Source organism: Triticum urartu, chromosome 3 (genome assembly GCF_003073215.2).
Source record: "Triticum urartu cultivar G1812 chromosome 3, Tu2.1, whole genome shotgun sequence".
NCBI lineage: Eukaryota > Viridiplantae > Streptophyta > Magnoliopsida > Poales > Poaceae > Triticum > Triticum urartu.
In genome coordinates, this window is record NC_053024.1 from 479583329 (window position 1) to 479604817 (window position 21489).

The 21489-nt window shown below is 42.8% G+C and overlaps 1 protein-coding gene across 1 annotated transcript; it reads left to right on the plus strand.

Moving 5' to 3' along the window:
• Positions 1-14502: 14502 nt before the first annotated feature.
• LOC125548523 (ABC transporter B family member 4-like) lies at positions 14503-20970 on the plus strand. Its single transcript, XM_048712105.1, has 12 exons — positions 14503-14852; positions 14935-14989; positions 15724-15899; positions 16089-16310; positions 16406-16644; positions 17354-17879; positions 17954-18227; positions 18329-18947; positions 19037-19265; positions 19374-19640; positions 19730-19993; positions 20226-20970. The coding sequence occupies exons 1-12, from the start codon at positions 14616-14618 to the stop codon at positions 20868-20870; spliced, it is 3753 nt and encodes a 1250-aa protein (XP_048568062.1). The 5' UTR covers positions 14503-14615; the 3' UTR covers positions 20871-20970.
• The last annotated feature ends 519 nt before the right edge of the window (positions 20971-21489 follow it).

Here is a 21489-nt window from a genome sequence, read left to right on the forward strand (position 1 = left end):
CTACAATTAAAATTAAAATTAAAGATCATGAATGCTATGCTTTGTGTGATTTGGGCGCTAGTGTTTCCACGATCCCAAAAACTTTGTGTGATTTGCTAGGTTTCCATGAATCTGATGATTGTTCTTTAAACTTGCACCTTGTGGATTCCACTATTAAGAAACCTATGGGAAATATTAATGATGTTCTTATTGTTGCAAATAAGAACTATGTGCCCGTAGATTTCATTGTTCTTGATATAGATTGCAACCCTTCATGTCCTATTATTCTTGGTAGACCTTTCCTTAGAACGATTGGTGCAATTGTTGATATGAAGGAAGGGAATATTAAATTCCAATTTCCGTTAAGGAAAGGCATGGAACACTTCCCTAGAATAAAGTTAAATTACCATATGAATCTATTATGAGAGCCACTTATGGATTGCCTAGCAAAGATGGCAATACCTAGATCTATCTTCGCTTTTATGCCTAGCTAGGGGCGTTAAACGATAGCGCTTGTTGGGAGGCAACCCAATTTTATCTTTATTCCTTGCTTTTTGCTCCTGTTTAGTAATAAATAATTTATCTAGCCTCTGTTTTGGTTGTGTTTTTTGTGTTTAATTAGTGTTTGTGCCAAGTAGAGCCGTTGGGAAGACTTGGGGAAAGTCTTTTTGATCTTGCTGTAAAAAAGAGAAACTTTAGCGCTCACGAGAATTGCTGCCATATTTTATTGAAGAGTGATATTTATTTAATTATTTTTTCAGATGATTAATACATAAATTCCTCACGTCCAGAAATTTATTTTAGAATTTTTGAGCTTCCAGAAGTTTGCGTTAGTTACAGATTACTTCAGACTGTTCTATTTTTGACAGATTCTATTTTCCGTGTGTTGTTTGCTTATTTTGATGAATCTATGGCTAGTAAAAGAGTTTATAAACCATAGAGAAGTTGGAATACATTAGGTTTAACACCAATATAAATAAGGATTGAGTTTATTACAGTACCTTGAAGTGGTGTTTTGTTTTCTTTCGCTAACGGAGCTCACGAGATTTTCTTGTAAAGTTTTGTGTTGTGAAGTTTTCAAGTTTTGGGTAAAGATTTGATGGATTATGGAACAAGGAGTGGAAAGAGCCTAATCTTGGGGATGACCATGGCACCCCAAGGTAAAGTACAAGGACACTAAAAAGCCTAAGCTTGGGGATGCCCCGGAAGGCATCCCCTCTTTTGTCTCCGTTCATTGGTAACTTTACTTGGAGCTATATTTTTATTCGCCACATGATATGTGTTTTGCTTGGAGCATCTTGTATGATTTGATTATTTGCTTTTTAGTTTACCATAATCATCCTTCCTGTACACACCTTTTGAGATAGACACACATGAATTAGAATTTATTAGAATACTCTATGTGCTTCACTTATATCTTTTGATCTATATAGTTTTTGCTCTAGTGCTTCACTTATATCTTTTAGAGCACAGCGATGGTTCTATTTTATAGAAATAATTGATCTCTCATGCTTCACTTATATTATTTTGAGAGTCCTTTATAACAACATGGCAATTTGCTTTTAGGCATAATAAAAACTTTCATATAAGTGCATTGAATACTAAGAGAAGTTTGATACTTGATGATTGTTTTGAGATATGGAGATGGTGATATTAGAGTTGTGCTAGTTGAGTAGTTGTGAATTTGAGAAATACTTGTGTTGAAGTTTGTGATTCCCGTACCATGCATGTATGGTGAACTGTTATGTGATGAAGTCGGAGCATGATTTATTTATTGATTGCCTTCCTTATGAGTGGCGGTCGGGGACGAGCGATGGTCTTTTACTACCAATCCATCCCCCTAGAAGCATGCGCGTAGTACTTTGTTTCGATAACTAATAGATTTTTGCAATAAGTATGTGAGTTCTTTATGACTAATGTTGAGTCCATGGATTATACGCGCCCTCACCCTTCCACAACTGCTAGCCTCTCTAGTACCGCGCAACTTTCGCCGGTACCATAAACCCGCCATATACCTTCCTCAAAACAGCCACCATACCTACCTATTATGGCATTTCCATAGCCATTCTGAGATATATTGCCATGCAACTTTCCACCGTTCCGTCTATTATGACACGCTTCATCATTGTCATATTGCTTTGCATGATCATGTAGTTGACATCGTATTTGTGGCAAAGCCACCGTTCATAATTTTTTCATACATGTCACTCTTGATTCATTGCATCTCCTGGTACACCGCCGGAGGCATTCACATAGATTCATATTTTGTTCTAAGTATCGAGTTGTAATTCTTGAGTTGTAAGTAAAAAAAGAAGTGTGATGATCATCATTATTAGAGCATTGTCCCAGTGAGGAAAGGATGATGGAGACTATGATTCCCCCACAAGTCGGGTGAGACTCTGGACGAAAAATAAAAAAAGAGAAAAAAAGAAAAGGGGCCAAAAGAAAAAAAGGAAGAAGGCCCAAATAAAAAAATAAAAAAAGAGAGAAAAGAGAGAAGGGACAATGTTACTATCCTTTTTCCACACTTGTGCTTCAAAGTAGCACCATGATCTTCATGATAGAGAGTCTCCTATGTTGTCACTTTCATAAACTAGTGGGAATCTTACATTATAGAACTTGGCTTGTATATTCCAATGATGGGCTTCCTCAAATTGCCCTAGGTCTTCGTGAGCAAGCAAGTTGGATGCACACCCACTTAGTTTCTTTTGTTGAGCTTTCATACACTTATAGCTCTAGTGCATTCATTGCATGGCAATACCTACTCACTCACATTGATATCTATTGATGGGCATCTCCATAGCCCATTGATATGCCTAGTTGATGTGAGACTATCTTCTCCTTTTTGTCTTCTCCACAACCACCATTCTATTCCACCATAGTGCTATATCCATGGCTCACGCTCATGTATTGCGTGAAAATTGAAAAAGTTTGAGAACATCAAAAGTATGAAACAATTGCTTGGCTTGTCATCGGGGTTGTGCATGATTTAATACTTTGTGTGATGAAGATAGAGCATAGCTAGACTATATGATTTTGTAGGGATAACTTTCTTTGGCCATGTTATTTTGAGAAGACACGATTGCTTAGTTAGTATGCTTGAAGTATTATTATTTCTATGTAAATATTAAAATTTTATCTTGAATCTTTCGGATCTGAACATTCATGCCACAATAAAGAAAAATTACATTGAGAAATATGTTAGGAAGCATTCCACATCAAAAATTATGTTTTTATCATTTACCTACTCGAGGATGAGCAGGAATTAAGCTTGGGGATGCTTGATATGTCTCCAATGTATCTATAATTTTTTATTGCTCCATGCTATTATATTATCTATTTTGGATGTTAATGGGCTTATTTTTACACTTCTATATTATTTTTGGGACTAACCTATTAACCGGAGGCCCAACCAAAATTGCTGTTTTTTTGCCTATTTCAGAGTTCCGCCGAAAAGGAATATCAAACGGAGCCCAAACGGAATGAAACCTTCGGGAGTGTTATTTTTGGAACAAACGTGATCCAGGAGACTTGGAGTGGACATCAAGAAATAATCGAGGAGGCCACGAGGCAGGGGGTGCGCCCACCCCCCTGGGCGCGCCCTCCACCCTCGTGGGCCCCTCGTTGCTCCACCGACCTACTTCTTCCTCCTATATATATCCATATACCCCGCAAACATCCAGGAGCACCACGAAACCCTATTTCCACCGCCGCAACCTTCTGTACCCAAGAGATCCCATCTTGGGGCCTTTTTTTGGAGCTCCGACGGAGAGGGCATTGATCACGGAGGGCCTCTACATCAACTCCATGGCCCCTCCGATGATGTGTGAGTAGTTTACTTCAGACCTTCGGGTCCATAGCTAGTAGCTAGATGGCTTCTTCTCTCTCTTTGGATCTCAATACAAAGTTCTCCTCGATTCTCTTGGAGATCTATTCGATGTAATCTTCTTTTGCGGTGTGTTTGTCGAGATCCGATGAATTGTGGGCTTATGATCAAGTTTATCTATGAACAATATTTGAATCTTCTCTAAATTCTTTTATGTATGATTGGTTATCTTTGCAAGTCTCTTCGAATTATCAGTTTGGTTTGGCCTACTAGATTGATCTTTCTTGCAATGGGAGAAGTGCTTAGCCTTGGGTTCAATCTTGTGGTGCTCGATCCCAGTGACAGAAAGGGAAACGACATGTATTGTATTGTTTCCATCGAGGATTAAAAGATGGGGTTTATATCATATTGCATGAGTTTATCCCTCTACATCATGTCATCTTGCTTAAGGCGTTACTCTGTTCTTATGAACTTAATACTCTAGATGCATGCTGGATAGCGGTCGTTGTGTGGAGTAATAGTAGTAGATGCAGGCAAGAGTCGGTCTACTTGTCACGGACGTGATGCCTATATACATGATCATGACTAGGTATTCTCATAATTATTCGCTTTTCTATCAATTGCTCGACAGTAATTTGTTCACCCACCGTAATACTTATGCTATCTTGAGAGAAGCCACTAGTGAAACCTATGCCCCCCGCGTCTATTCTCCATCATACAAGTTTCCAATCTATTTTATTTTGCAACTTTAAATCTATATCATAAAAATACCAAAAATATTTATCTTATTATTATCATATCTATCAGATCTCACTCTTGCAAGGTGCCGCGAAGGGATTGACAACCCCTTTATCGCGTTGGTTGCGAGGTTCTTATTTGTTTGTGTAGGTACGAGGTGACTCGCGTGTGGTCTTCTACTGGATTGATACCTTGGTTCTCAAAAACTGAGGGAAATACTTACGCTGCTTTACTGCACCACCCTTTCCTCTTCAAGGGAAAACCAACGCAGTGCTCAAGAGGTAGCAGTGATAAAGGCTATCTTTATTTCATCGGGCCCATATAGTCAGATCTGATGATACCCGGAATATGCATCCAGAAAGGACAGTCGCTCACATCCCGCAGTCGAGTCGACTATTTGATCCTTCGGGCAGGCCTGATTGATATGCTTGAAGTCAATACACATACGGAGTGAATCATCCTTCTTGGGAACCATGACGACATTGGTGAGCCAATCGGAGTGGTAAATCTCTCGGATGAACTCGGCTGCCAGAAGCCGAGCCACTTCCTCGCCAATCGCCTTTCGCTTCTCCATGGCGGACCGTCGGAGATACTCTTTCACAGGTTTAACTTTCGGGTCGACTCGCAAATGGTGCTTAGTCAGCTCTCTGGGTACACCTGGCATGTCAGAAGGTTTCCATGCAAAGATGTCCCAGTTCTCACGGAGGAACTGGATGAGCGCTTCTTCCTATTTGCTGTCGAGTGTTGTTGATATATGAGTCGGAGCAGCACTGGGATCAGTCGGGTGAATATGAACTGACTTTGTTTCACCAGTCGACTTAAATGTAGACTCTGAAGCAGGCTTCTTAGCTCTCAACAAATCACTCGGATCTGCTGTCTTCTTATATTCTTCCATTTCAATTGCTGCCATTTGTTCATCGACAATCTTTGAGCCCTTCTGGAAGCACTCTTCTGCTCGCTGTCGATTACCAGTGACTGTAATCATGCCCCTAGGGCCAGGCATTTTGAGCTTGAGATACACATAGCATGGTTGAGCCATGAAACAGTCATATGCAGTCCTACCTAGGATAGCGTGATAGGCACTGTGAAAATCCACGACTTCGAATGTCAACTTTTCCTTACGGTAATTCTTTGAATCGCCGAAGGCCACATTGAGAGTGATCTGGCCGAGTGAATCAGCTTTCTTTCTAGGAATAACTCCATGGAACTGCATGTTGCTCTCGCTGGGCTTGGACATCGGAATGCCCATCCCTTTAATGGTCTCAACATACAAGATGTTCAAGCCGCTGCCACCATCCATCAAGACTTTGTTCAATCGGGTGCCCCCAATGAATGGGTCGACCACCAACGCTTGCCTCCCCGGGGTGGCAACGTGGGGCTGGTGGTCTGACTGGTCGAATGTGATTGGAGTTTTTGACCATTTCAGATACGTTGTCGTTGCTGGAGCAACCATATTCACTTCCTTGTTGATCACTTTCAGTCGACTTTTGCTTCCGACGTCAGCAAAAATTACCAGGGTGGAATTGATATTGGGAAATCCATCATCATCCTCTTCTTTGTCCTCATCCTTATCAGATTCCTTCTCTTTCTCACTGGGTTGTTTCTCTCGGAACTACTGTATAAGGACTCGACACTGTCGAGTGGTATGCTTGGGATAAATCAGATTACCCTCTTCATCCTTCTTGATGTGAATGTGACATGGCAAATCCATTACGTCATTTTCGACTACATCTTTCACCTTCTTGGGGGTCCAGGGCCCTTTAGGTTTTCCTTTGAATTTTCCTTGAGTTGCGACCGCAACTTCCCCAGGAGTCGCAGGTTCTGCCTTGCGCTTCTGCTTCCGATTGGGATTTCCTCCTTCGGTGTCCTGGCCGACCGGTTTACTCTTGCCACTGCGGAGTCGGTCTTCTTCTTCTCCATTGGCGTACCAAGTGGCTATCTCCATCATTCGAGTCAAAGACATGTCTCCTGTCCGACCGAATTTCAGGTTGAGCTCCCGGTACCGAACGCCCTCCTAGAAGGCGCAAACTGCTTGATGATGAGATACATTCTCTACAGTGTGGTGTAAAGTGGTCCATCTCTGGATGTAATCCTCAAAGTTTCATTCAGCTTTTGCACGCAGTGCTGCAATTCTGTCAATCCTGCTGGCCATTTGCACGTGCCCTCAAATGTTCTGACAAACACTCGGGCCAACTCTTCCCAGCTGACAATACTGCTTGGAGTCAACTGATTCAACCAAGCTCTAGCTGGCCCTTCAAGCATCAAGGGAAGATGCTTCATGTCAACTTCATCATTTCCTCCACTGATCTGCACAGCCACTCGGTAATGTTCAAGCTAGGTGTCAGGCTTTGATTCACAAGTGAACTTACTGACCCCAGTCGCCAACCTGAAGTTGGGAGGGATCTCTGCAGCCCTGATGGCTCTGCTAAAACACTTGGGGCCAGAAACATGAACCCTGTTTCCAATCGGGCGATCTCTGTCTTGCCCTTCCCTTTGTGCTCGATTCCTGTCCACTAGACCTTGCACCAAAATGTACGTTGCGTCGGGTCGACCGGCCTTCTTCGCTCTTCGTTGTACAGGCGCCTATCATCATAATGCCGGGGCACGTATGATTTGCCCCTCAGAGGGGGTGTAGCCACTCGACGGCGGTCATCGCGGTCAAGCCGACGATCTTGCTGCTCATGGTTCCGACCCAAATATTGCCCTTGACGATGCCCACGTCCCTCACGCCGCGGAGGCGTTCTTGGGCTGTGAGCCGACTGGACGGTATCAGCCACCACAGATCTGCTATGGATCCTATTGCGCGACTAAGAAACTGTCATGTTCTGCTCTCCTGCTGCTCGGAGCAGCGCTCTGATCTGCATTAAACCTCTACCAGCTTCTGACTGGGGCGGCTGAATGGATTCTTCTATACGGGCCACAACAGTAAGATTCTGAATCGGAGTGAGGTATACCTGTGGTTTCGGTGGAAATAATTGCCGCTGTCGTCGACTGGACGCGGGGATCTGCCGTCGAGCACGTTCGTCGAGTGAACGCTGAAGATTCTCCACTCGAGTGCGCTCAGCCAAAGTGGCTAAACGCACTGCCTCCAAGGCCCGAGCCTCAGAGGTCTCTCCAGCAACGGGCGTGTGTAGGGCCTCCATATTGCGGTGGTGAAGTTCCTCCCTCTGCTGAGAAGAGAGAGCTTCGGGGTGATACTCTTCATGGATACGCGACGGCTCACCACCGCCATCATTGCTGCCGTTGCGACGCATGCCAGGCGGGCTGCGGGGCGTGTCGACCATCAGGACTTCTGTCGCGGGGTCGCTGCTGTCGCACTCGGACAAGGTCTCGACGGAGCCAGTCGAACAGGTCGTAGAGAGATTCGTCGGGCTCAATTGTCGTGACTTGAGGGGTGGCCGACTGACGTGCCACCGCGTGCTTCACCCACCGCTGAAGCCGCGACCGACCGGATCACTTGCAACGACGAGCAGTGGGGAGTGAAGGTACTGTGGGAGCCGACCGATACTAGGTCGACGGCTGCCGCAGTAGAACGCCGCGAACGCACGCACGAAAGTGTGTCGCTCCGCGGATGGGGAGCGCCTCGATGTCGAGAGGAGCTTCCTGAAGACAAGCGGAGTTGTCGGCGATGAAGACGAGCGCGCCGAGACGGATCTCACGACCCTCAGCCAAACCTCCGCCAGAAACCATGATGAGAAGAGTCGGAGAAAATTGCAACATCACCGGAAAGTCGCTAAGACACCTGCCCCAAGGTGGGCGCCAACTGTCGTGGTACTAAGTCTGACAGTAGAATAGGGGGGTAAGAATGTAGAGGCAAGATCCTAGCTACGGTGAGATTGTGCATGCAAGATGTACAAGTTTAGGCCCTTCGCGGAGGAAGTAACAGCCCTACGTCTCAGTCCTTGGAGGCTCGGTCGATTGAAATATGCGTGAAGTTTCAGGTGGTGCGAACCCTTGTGCCAGAGGAGGGGGGGTGGCTTATATAGAGTGCGCCAGACCCCTCCAGCCCTTAGTTACACAGGGTTTAAGGTACATAAAGATGGGGCGTTACTGATAACGCCAGCAATAAAGATACATGAATGACTATTAAGTCTACAGGGTAACGCCTGACCGTTGTCATACATAGTGACTTTAGATCTTCTATCCGTCGAGTGATTCTTGTTACGGTCGAGTGAGTACTGCTTGGTCGAGTGAATGATGATATCCCTCGAATGCTTCTGACTTTAGGTCAATGTCCTTGGGGAGGGTGTCTAGGTCAGGCCTATGACCCTATCCTAGGTACATGTCGTCGTCACCGGTCTCATGAACTTGGTCATGTAAGGTTGGTCCGGGCCGCTTCATCCAACAATACCACTGAATCAAAATAAGACGTTGGTTGTAATCAGTATAACTATCATCGCCCACAACTCTTTGTGTTCTACTCGTGCATATCATCTACGCATAGACCTGGCTCGGATACCACTCTTGGGCATGTAGCATGCAATTTCAAAAAAATTCCTACGATCACGCAATGTCTATCTAGGAGATGCATAGCAACGAGAGGGGGAGAGTGTGTCCACGTACCCTCATAGACCGAAAGCGGAAGCGTTAGCTTAACGCGGTTGATGTAGTCGAACGTCTTCGCGATCCAACCGATCAAGCACCGAACGTACGGCACCTATGAGTTATGCACACGTTCAGCTCAATGACGTCCCACGAACTCTTGATCTAGCAAACTTTCGAGGGAGAGTTTCGTCAGAATGACGACGTGGTGACGGTGACGGTGATGTGATCCGCGCAGGGCTTCGCCTAAGCACTACGACAATATGACCGGAGGAGTAAACGATGGAGGGGGGCACCGCACACGGCTAAGAAACAATTGATGTCCTTTGGGGTGCCCCTGCCCCCGTATATAAAGGAGGAGAGGGGAGGAGGCCGGCCCTAGGGGCACGCCAAGTGGGGGGAAACCTACTAGGACTCCTAGTCCTAGTCGCCCCCTTCCTTTCTTTCGAAGGGGAAAGGGGAAGGAGAGGGAGAGGGAGAGGGAAAAGGAAAAGGAAAGGGGGGCCGTGCCCCCTCCCCTTGTCCAATTCGGACTCCCATGGGGGGCGCCACCCCTTGTGGGCTGCCCTCTCTCTCCCCTATGGCCCATGTTGGCCCATTATTTTCCCCCGGGGGTTTCGGTAACCCCTCGGTACTCCGATAAATATCTGAAACACTCTGAAACCATTCCGGTGTCCGAATACTACCGTCCAATATATCAATCTTTACCTCTCGACCATTTTGAGACTCCTCATCATGTCCGTGATCTCGTCCGGGACTCCGAACAATCTTCGGTCACCAAAACACATAACTCATAATACAGATCATCACCGAACGTTAAGCGTGCAGACCCTACGTGTTCGAGAACTATGTAGACATGATCGAGACACATCTCCGATCAATAACCAACAGCGGAACCTGAATGCTCATATTGGTTGCTACATATTCTACGAAGATCTTTATCGGTCAAACTGCAATGACGACATACGTCATTCCCTTTGTCATCGGTATTTTACTTGCCCAAGATTCGATCGTTGGTATCTTCATACCTAGTTCAATCTCATTACCGGCAAGTCTCTTTACTCGTTCCGTAATGCATCATCCCACAACTAACTCATTAGTCACATTTCTTGCAAGGCTTATCGTGATGTGCATTACCGAGAGGGCCCAGAGATACCTCTCCAATACTCGGAGTGACAATCCTAATCTTGATCTATGCCAACCCAACAAACACCTTCGGAGACACCTGTAGAGCATCTTTATAATCACCCAGTTACGTTGTGACGTTTGATAGCACACAAGGTGTTCCTCCGGTATTCGGGAGTTGCGTAATCTCATAGTCAAAGGAATATGTATAAGTCATGAAGAAAGCAATAGCAATAAAACTTAACGATCATTATGCTAAGCTAATGGGTGGGTCTTGTCCATCACATCATTCTCCTAATGATGTGATCTTGTTCATCAAATGACAACACATGTCTATGGTCAGGAAACTTAACCATATTTGATTAACGAGCTAGTCAAGTAGAGGCATACCAGGGACACTTTGTTTTGTCTATGTATTCACACATGTATCAAGTTTCTGGTTAATACAATTCTAGCATGAATAATAAACATTTATCATGATATAAGGAAATATAAATAACAACTTTATTATTGCCTCTAGGGCATATTTCCTTCATTGATGTTATCATGGTGAACATTAAATAGCTTGGTGCTTGTGGATTTCATGGTATTGTTTAGATTTCCTACATGCACACAAGGTGTTTGCTGAAATGCCTATGAAGAACTAGCTCGTTGTTTTGGTCACTTTTGCTGGCCCTCTACGCTAACAACTTTGCAGATTGCAACCTCTTAGGATCAAACATGTCTACCTCTTTGGTAGGCTTTGAATTCTTTATGCTTCTTCTCCAAACCAAAGAATTAATCTTTTGCAACATGATTGACTAAGTTCTAAACAAGGGGCGTACATTTATCCTTGTCATAAGCAACAACTTTGATTCTCTCAAAGGTGTTGTTCATCACACTGAACTATTCATGCTGATTAATGCAGACTTGAATAACTCCAATAGTGTAGGACTCCCCACAACTCCAAGAGTAACAAATCAACGATGAACTCAAGGGGGAACCAAATTTCCTCACGAGCTCCTCCATCTTTTCCCCTAAGAGGCTGGTAGGTTTTGAGGAAGAGGGGAGGAGCTTATGGAGCTTCAAATAATGGTGGTTGGGGGAGCACAAATCAAACAATACCCATTGGGGAAGAAGGGGCGTTCCTTAAATAGATTCACATAAAATTTTCCCATTAGGAGAACCACCGCACCACCCGAAGGGTCAGCAAGTAGCCTTCGGACTGTTCAGATTCTAGGGCGATATATTTTGGAAAACCTATGGGAGGATCTAGATGTTAATGTATCACCCTCGATTATTCAAAGATCACTATCCGGAGCCCTGGGGGTTGGTCCGGAGCCTCTAGATGCAACCTCCGGGCGCACACAGAAAGCCGGGAAATGGGTGATATAATGGGGCTTACTCATGGCTTTCAATTGGGATTTTTCTCAAACTTAGTATGTGGAGTAAGGGATGTTTTTTAGGATATATGATTCCAGCTAAAGTTCATCATGTGATCCCTCTTTATAGTACAACTTTCCTATGCTTCAAACATAAATAAAATAAACAATTGGAATACATCGTCGTCCTCTGTCTTTTTGTATGTAGGGTCTCGAACCAGACATGATTTAAACCATATGGACTAACACCTATTTCATACGCTTACTACACATGGTTACTCTCCTAATTAATAGACATCTACACCAAAACCCACATAGGCGCTTGGATGGGTATTGTAATAGAGTTTGTATAGGGATGGTTTCCTTTTTTACTAAGTATAGAGAGTAGCTTTTCAAATGCATTAGAAGTTGCAAAGAAAATACTATGGAGATGGATGTTCATCCAAAGTTTTGTACCAAGAGTAAGAGTCAGAAGACAATTTGATAAGGGTGCAAACGAGGCGTTTTTTGATACACACTCTATAGAGGAGTCATTTAGGGCCAATAATTTTATATCTATTGTTGATCAAGCTATAGATTTACTTACTTGGGGATTTGAACAATACCAATGGTATGCAAAAGCATTTAGTTTATTGTTAACTTCAGATCGACTGCTGCCCTTGGATCGTAAGAGTTTGATGATTGGTTGTGTTAATCTTGAGGATGCATTTAAGAGTTGAGAACATAAAGATACCACTGGACTTGATTTGTGTTGTGAGTTAATTTTTGTCCATGATTTACTTAAGAAATCTATGCATCTGACATTTTCGAACCATTCATGTGACTATTACATGTGCGGAAAGGAGCTTTTGTACAATGAAGTTATTAAAATCCTACATGTGTTCTACTATGAAACAAGAAATGTTCGAAGGATGGATGACAAATAGCATTTGAAAATGATTGTTGGAGAGGATTAATTATGAAGATATAAGTGAAGACTCCATTTCAAGAAATACTAGACATATGTTGATTTTCGTATAACATAAGATTAACAATATTTGTACTCTTTTAGCATTAATATTTGTCATACTTCTAAATCTCGTACAAAAAAATATATTTGAAGTTATGCAACTAAGTGAGAGTACACTTTAGGTATAATAGTTCTTTAGTTATACTAGTTTCTTCTCTAAAAAAACAAGGCTCCATCTTGCATTTTGTCCCGCGGCCTTAAATTCTCGGAGACGATCCTGAAGAGCATGGTCATCTCTCTTGGTACATTGAGCAAGGTTAGTACGAAGGGGTTTAACTTTTCCAAAAACAAAAAAAAACTCTATTGTGGAACAATATGTTGATCTCACCTTGAGAAAACAAATATTGATTGGTCATTGAATGAACATGCTAGGTGATGATCAAAACAAGCAAAGTCAACAACGGACCCATGTGGTACCATCTTGTAGATTCTACCCGTTCGTCCCAAATTCTCGGTGCCCAGGGTTCCTCCACAGTGTCGCCTCGACCCCCCTCCTCTCTTTCGTCTGGCGGCCATGACGACAACCTGATGAGTGTGGACATGCCCCTTTCTTTGTTCTTAGTTCTAGTACGTCTTTGTTTCCCTTGGTTTGGTTCTACGGCATCAGCGTGGTGGCGGCGGCGATGGCACGTCGGAGTAAGATCTCTTCGCCCTCTTCCTACCTCGACGACATCCGGTCCAATGCCCATGAGGAGCCTATGAGGGTAGGTTCTGCCAAGCCTACTGGCTCTCTTTGAATCTCAGTAGTTGGTGTGTCAATCAAGGAAAGCAGTTGGCTAGCTCTTGGTGCATTGACTTCAACCCATTATTTTGATCTGTTCGGTGGCAAGGCCTCCAACCCTCTAAATTGATGGTGAACAACTGCAAGCATGTGATGTGTGTGATAATGCCCCAATTGATATTAAACCTCATTGCGAGCGGCATGACGATATTGGAGACTACAAAGCCTTGTATGAAAAGTATGATAATGTGCAGCTCTTCAGCATTTAGAAGTATTTTTGGCCATTCTAACATGCAAAACAACATATAGACATGCATGTTGTAGGATAAAATAAGGGATGTTTGACATAGTTACCAAGCCGAAGGGGATTTCTACAAGGTTGTTTATTTATGTCTCTCTCCTAGCTCGTGAATGCAAATAGAATTGAACTTTTTTGTTCTTGTCACATTGGTTGCTGCTCAAGTGCCTATTGCTCAAGTTTGGGGTGTGGTATGGTTGTGTTGACATTGGAGGCATGACATACATGAGTTCTTTGATATGTTGATGATTATGCTGGGGTACTGATGTTGTATTGAGCTCTTGCAACTATATTATTGTGGCGAACCATGGATAGCTGGGTGCATGTGGATTTCATGATTTGTTTTAGATTTCCTGCATGCACATAAGATGTTTGCTAAAATGCCTGTGAAGATCTAGCTCGCTGTTTTGGTTGTTTTCTCTGCCCCTCTACACTTACAACGAGGGCGTTTGCACTTTGCAGGCGACCGTTTTGTGTCATGCTGCTTAAGCTTTTCCAACCGACTAATGTGTTTTCTTGATAAATATCGGATATGGGATGCCACATGCATTGGCCCCTCAGAAAAAGTTAAACGAAAGTCTCTGTCTGCGGATTGCACCTACGGGCTACATCTTCTTGGATTGGATGTGAAGCTGAAAGCTAGGCGCACGGTAGAAAGGAACAAGACGCCTCGTGTGCTTAACTGTGCAACGGTGCAAGGCGTCTGGGTTGTACTTGTGTCGTCCAGACGTTGTGCCCAAGTTAGCTGCATGTGTGCGTCCCCTCTGACGTCTGCCCATCTCCGTCCACCCCTCCACGGACGATGCAAAGGCAACCATAGTAATCTATATATTCCATGGTCATATCAGCTTACTGTATCTATCTACACCTCCCTTTTCTCCAAGAACAGTTATCGGTGAAAAATAGCGCATGCCAGGTGATCACAAGAGAAACGGAATCCATCTGACCTGACTGACCGCGCACGCACGGTGCGGCCTAGCTCGCCGAGCACATCAGCGAAGCTTAGCAGCCAGGAAATGGACGCGACAGCAGAAGCTAGTAGTGGAGGAAAAGGTGACCGGCCGGAGAAGAAGGTGCCGTTGCTGGACATGTTCAGGTACGCCGACCGCCTCGACGTGCTGCTCATGGCGGTCGGCTCGCTGGGGGCGGTGGCGAATGGCGTGTCGGAGCCCCTCATATCCATCCTCTTTGGAGACGTCATCAACTCCTTCGGCCAGAGCACGACCAGCACCGTCCTCCGCGCTGTCACCAAGGTGAACGCTACGGTGATCACTCCCTTAATTTGAAGAGTGGCAAGACGATTTAACAGAGAATTAATGTTCTTTCGATCTCCAGGTTTGTCTCAACTTCATATATCTGGGCGTTGCGGCAGCAGTGGCTTCTTTCCTTCGTAAGTGGAATCTCCATCCAATATATTCTTGGAGTGCATGTTTCCTGCCAGTCAAACTTTAGACGTCAAGCAAATACTACACATGAAAAGATGGTTATACATTCAGCATATAGCATTTTCAAATAAACTAAAATGCAGAGGATAGTAACCAAGTTGGGAACCAGCTTTCTCCATGGGGAGAGCTGACAAGCTTGTAAAAATTTAATATCAAACTCAATCGCATCTCCAAGGTATAAAATTGACAAGCAGTGGTCAGTGAAATGAACAGAGATGCGCAACAAAAGGATACATATTCACACTGATACTACTTCGAATTGAAACTTTTCGTAACTGAATAAGTGGAACACAAGGACACGTGGGCTTGGCCCCTTGGCCGTAGCTTGATATTTGTTTTCTGTTGGCTAGTGTAGGTTGGTCCGCTTTTCCCTTCTTCTTTGTTGTTTAAGTTGTGTTTTTGTGTACTTAGCTGTCGGGTGAGTTTTGTCGTCCTTGTTGTCTTCATCTTAATACAAAAGGATGCATATTTTGGTGTGTGACCGGGATAGGGTGCGCAAGTTTGTTCTCGCTTGAGTGATGAACAAGCAGATGCAATGATCAACAGAGCAATCATCATCAGTAATCCTGTATTCATCCCATGAGAAGTACCAATTGCATTCCTAATATGGAATATGTGTAGTTAAATTACATGCTAATGGCAGAAATGCTAGTTAGGCTCACCCTTTATTCATTTTCAGAGGTGTCGTGCTGGACGATGGCAGGCGAAAGGCACTCGTCCCGCATCCGTTCCTTGTACCTGAAATCAGTTCTGAGGCAAGACATTGCATTCTTCGATACACAAATGACAACAGGCGAAGCAGTTTCTAGAATGTCTAGCGATACGGTCATGATTCAAGATGCTCTTGGTGAGAAGGTAATACTTTTGTTGTGGTACTAAATCAAGAAACATAATATTTTTCAACACACTGAAAGGTGCGCAAAAGTCAAATGCAAGCATCAGTATTTTTATCGCTACTACAGAAATTTTTGTTCTACTTACCTGAGTGTATTTCATACATTCTATGCAGCCCAACTGCTGACATTCATTGATTCTGATTTACAGGCAGGGAAGCTTGTACAACACACATCCGCCTTCTTTGGGGGTTTTATCATAGCATTCACAAAAGGCTGGCTCCTTACCCTTGCCATGCTAACATCACTACCACTAATTGCTATCGCTGGTTCAGTATCTGCACAACTGCTAACCCGGGTTTCTAGCAAGCGACTAACATCTTATAGTGATGCTGCAGACACAGTTGAACTTACAATTGGATCTATACGAACAGTGAGTTCAAATTATATCAGTTATTGGAAACTGTATCAGTTATCTCAGTTAATTCAAATTGTAGCAGCCATTAATCTAGCAACTCATGTTAACAGGTTGTGTCCTTCAATGGCGAGAAAAAGGCTATAGAAATGTACAATAAATTCATAAAAAATGCATACATGACTGTTGTTGAGGAAGGCCTTGTAAGTGGTTTTGGCATGGGCTCTGTCTTCTGCATCATATTTAGCAGCTATGGCCTAGCCTTCTGGTATGGTGGAAAGCTAATCATTGACAAAGGTTATACCGGAGGGAAAATCATCACTGTTTTGTTCGCCGTATTGACTGGCGCAACGTGAGTTCCTGAAATCATTACGCTGATCGGTACTAATATTTGCTGTATATAACCCTCAATTTATTGAAGAGCTAATTGAATGAATGAAAATATAAAACATTACATAATAAAACTTTAAAATCTAGATAACCTTTTTTCTTACGCATGCCTTGTGAATACATAGTTTTCTGTAAATTCTATAAGAAACTTTACATGGCAATTTGATGTACCTTTCAAGGCGTGTTCAGATATTACGTTTAGATAGTTCATATTTGATTACTTATTTATTACGTTTAGTGGTAAATAATGTCAATTGTAATGCTTGAGCTCAAGGATAATAATTGTTTTATATAAATACAAATAGCCCACAAGATTCAAGGTGCCTCCTTCTCCTTGAGGGTAGAAGAAATCCAACAATAATCCTAAAATATCTACCATAAATTCTAAAGAAAAATAGTCTGATCTACATTTCTACTTTTGGGGATCAAATTATAAAAAAAAAACCTCTTGCTAGACAGATCAACCAAATCGACCACAGTAAGCACAATTTTTAACCAGGTGTAAATTATTCTATTTTCATTTTATGTTTCCTCAGCAAAGCACACATACGTGAAGGATTAGTGGTTATTTTAAAATTGTACTTCAGGCCAAGAAATAAAAAAGTGACTATTGCATATGGTACTCGTATGTTAATGTCCTAAACAGGGCACTCTCCAATTTTTTGTAACAGCTCGTTAGGTAATGCAACACCATCAATTTCTGCAATTGTGGGAGGTCAATCTGCAGCATACAGACTGTTCGAAACGATTGAGAGGAAACCCAGGATAGATTCAGATGATACCAGCGGCATAGTCTTGGAAAATATCAAGGGTGATATTGAGATAAAGGATGTACACTTTAGCTACCCTGCAAGACCCGAGCAGTTAGTATTAGATGGACTGTCATTACAAGTAGCTAGTGGAACAACAATGGCCATAGTTGGAGAGAGCGGAAGTGGCAAGTCAACTGTGATCAGCCTAGTTGAAAGATTCTATGATCCACAGGCTGGCGAAGTTTTGATAGATGGAGTAAACATCAAGAATCTGAATCTTGATTGGATAAGAGGGAAGATCGGCCTTGTTAGCCAAGAACCGTCGCTGTTTATGACCTCCATTAAAGATAACATAATCTATGGTAAAGAAGATGCAACTCTTGAAGAAATCAAGAGAGCAGCCGAGCTCGCAAATGCAGCAAGCTTCATCGACAAGTTGCCGAATGTATGTAAATAAAGATTGAGTGCTTCAAATAACTTCTTGAAATTTAAGTTAACAAAATTCTAATTTCATACCAGGGATACAATACATTGGTTGGCCAACATGGCACTCTGCTTTCTGGAGGACAAAAACAAAGAATTGCAATTGCAAGAGCCATCCTTAAAGATCCAAAAATTCTTTTGCTAGATGAAGCAACAAGTGCACTGGATGTGGAATCTGAGAGGATAGTTCAGGAGGCACTCAATAGGATAATGGTAGAAAGAACCACACTTATCGTTGCTCATCGTTTGAGCACTGTAAGGAATGTAGACTGCATCACAGTTGTTCATCAAGGGAAAATAGTCGAACAAGGTTAGAATCTCTTGAATATACATTACTTTTCCCATTCTAGAGAATTTCTATTGTCAACCTATGATGACTCATTCACCCCATTACGTATCCTATATGTACAGGTCCTCATCAAGCATTGGTGAAGGATCCCGGTGGAGCTTACTCCCAGCTTATTAGGCTACAAGAAACCCATGGTAATGAAAGACGTAAAATACAGGATCCTGGAGTGCCCAATTCCTTATTAAAAAGCACTACTTTGTCAATTAGACGGTCAGTGACTAAAGATTCCTTTGGCAATAGCAATAGATACTCTTTCAGATCTGATGAGTCTCATGAGGATGAAATCATAGGCAAGCAGAACAAAGAGGACCTTCCTGATGGGAAGACCCTTCAGAAAGCACCAATTGGACGCCTTTTTAATCTTAACAAACCAGAGGTGCCATTTCTTCTGCTCGGTGTTATAGCAGCATCGGTGCATGGAATCATTTTCCCATTGTTTGGCATACTAATGTCTGGCGTTATAAAATCATTCTACGAGCCACCAGATAAGCTGCGAAAAGATTCTAGCTTTTGGGCATTGATAGCTGTTGTTCTGGGGGTTGCAGCTTTCATTGCAATCCCTGCAGAATATCTTTTGTTTGGAATTGCTGGTGGCAAGCTTATAGAGCGTGTTCGTACTCTGTCATTTCAAAATATTGTGCATCAGGAAATTGCTTGGTTTGATAATCCCTCAAATTCGAGGTACTATCATATTTCAAATCATCTCAATTATTTTATCTTCTCGTACATAGATCTACACAGATACTAAGATTCTGCTTTATCACTTACAGTGGTGCACTTGGTACACGGCTCTCAGTCGATGCATTAAATGTTCGGCGCTTAGTTGGAGATAATCTGGGAATTATAGTGCAGTCTACAGCCGCAATAATCACTGGCTTTCTCATAGCATTTACAGCGGACTGGAGGCTTGCACTCATTATCACTTGTGTCATTCCTTTAGTGGGTGCACAGGGTTATGCTCAAGTGAAGTTCTTCAAGGGGTTTAGTGAAGAAGCTAAGGTGACGAATAACAACTCTACAATTTATTTCCTGTTTGATTCAGGAGAGCAATCCTAAGTACCATGGAATCTCTTATCACGATAATGTGGTCTTATTATTATTTTGCAGGAGATGTATGAAGATGCAAGTCAAGTTGCAACTGATGCTGTTAGTAGTATCAGAACTATAGCATCTTTCTGTGCAGAGAAAAGAGTGGTTACAACGTATAACAAGAAATGTGAAGCATTAAGGAAACAAGGAATTCGAACTGGAATTGTCGGAGGGCTTGGTTTTGGTTTCTCACTCTTAGTGTTGTATCTGACATATGCTCTATGTTTCTATGTTGGTGCAAAGTTTGTTCGCCAGGGAAAAACTACTTTTGCAGATGTTTTCAAAGTAAGAATTGCTAAATCATTTGAAGTACCAATTTGTATATGGACATTAAGTTTTAGTAATCATTCACCAATTCATTGGATACTTTTCAGGTTTTCTTTGCCTTAGTTTTGGCAGCTGTTGGGGTTTCACAGGCAAGTGCATTGGCATCTAATGCGACAAAGGCAACGCATTCGGCCATTTCTGTTTTCAGTATTCTAGATCGGAAGTCAAAAATCGATACAAGTAGTGATGAGGGCCTCATGTTGGACAATGTCAATGGCGACATTGATTTTAGTAATGTCAGTTTCAAGTACCCATCACGCCCTGATGTTCAAATATTTAGTGACTTTACATTGCACATTCCTTCCAGAAAGGTATGATTTGCAACCTTTAATAGTCTTGTTTATCATTGTTGCACCCAATTGTTTCCATTCAGATAACTAACTTTAAGTGCCACCTCTTGGCATAAAATCAAGATACAGCTTAAAAGGTGATGTATCTAGTTAGTGTTACCATACATAAGAAGCTTTCAGCAGATTTATTTCACACATGATCGTTCACAACCACAAAAACTGCTATGTTGAAACCTTTTCCTTCCATTTTCAGACCATAGCAGTAGTTGGAGAAAGTGGTAGTGGCAAGTCCACAATAATTGCTTTACTTGAGCGTTTCTATGATCCTGATTCTGGTAGAATCTCAGTAGATGGAGTCGAAATTAAGAGCTTGAGAATTAGCTGGTTAAGGGATCAGATGGGGCTGGTAGGCCAGGAGCCAGTGCTTTTCAACGACACAATCCGTGCAAACATAACATATGGAAAAAATGGAGAAGCGACTAACGAAGAAGTCACAGCTGCGGCCAATGCAGCAAATGCTCATGAATTCATATCAAGCTTGCCACATGGATACAACACTCCGGTTGGCGAGAAAGGAGTGCAACTATCTGGTGGGCAGAAACAGCGGGTAGCTATCGCAAGGGCCATTATAAAAGACCCCAAGATACTACTACTTGATGAGGCAACCAGTGCCCTGGATGCGGAATCGGAGCGCATCGTTCAAGATGCATTGGATCGAGTCATGGTGAGCAGGACCACCATAGTGGTGGCACACCGCCTCTCCACGATCAAAGGGGCTGATATGATTGCAGTCATCAAGGAAGGAAAAATTGCAGAGAAGGGAAAGCATGAGGCCCTGGTGCGAATCAAGGATGGGGTCTATGCTTCACTATTAGAACTTTGCTATAATTCTGAGTAGAATTGTGTATTATTTGACATTTATTTTGCTCTTTCTTGTCATTGTTGCATTTGTTTGTTACTAGTATAAGCATTTGGCCATGCAATAAAATGACTTGGGATTTGGGAATTAAATGTTGTTAAGTAATATGCAACTTGTATTCTCATGTGGCCATAGGCCAGTATATATGCATATACAGGTTCGGTACAATATGTAGAAAGCTCCTTATAGAACAGGGAAAATACAAAGGGTACATGGACAAATATATATAACTCTAACACCCCCCCCCCCCCCCCCCCCCCCCCCCCCAACTCATGGTGGATCAAGAACCCTAAATTTGGAGGGGTAGAAGTCATGTTGTGCTATAGTCTAACCCTTTGTAAATAAATCTGGCAATTGTAACTCAGACTGCACATACTAAAGAGCAATAATCTGATCCTGCACACTGGAGCGCACAAAGGAAGCATCAACACCAATATGCTTGGTTAACTCATGTTTCAAAGGGTCACGCACAATACTGATAGCACTTCTACTGTCTCACAAGAGAAGAGTAGGTTAGTGACAAAAACACCAAAATCCTAAAGCAGCCATCATAGCCAAGTCATCTCTGTTGTCAAAAGAGCCATAGCTTGCAACTCAG

What these genes read in the sequence shown, in the direction of transcription:
- LOC125548523 (XM_048712105.1), top strand. Translation starts at nt 14,616, where the DNA reads ATGGACGCGACAGCAGAAGCTAGTAGTGGAGGAAAAGGTGACCGGCCG. An exon ending in AAGATGCTCTTGGTGAGAAG is followed by an intron (nt 15,900 to 16,088) that starts GTAATACTTTTG and finishes TCTGATTTACAG; the next exon opens with GCAGGGAAGCTTGTACAACA. An exon ending in CTTTTGCAGATGTTTTCAAA is followed by an intron (nt 19,641 to 19,729) that starts GTAAGAATTGCT and finishes GATACTTTTCAG; the next exon opens with GTTTTCTTTGCCTTAGTTTT.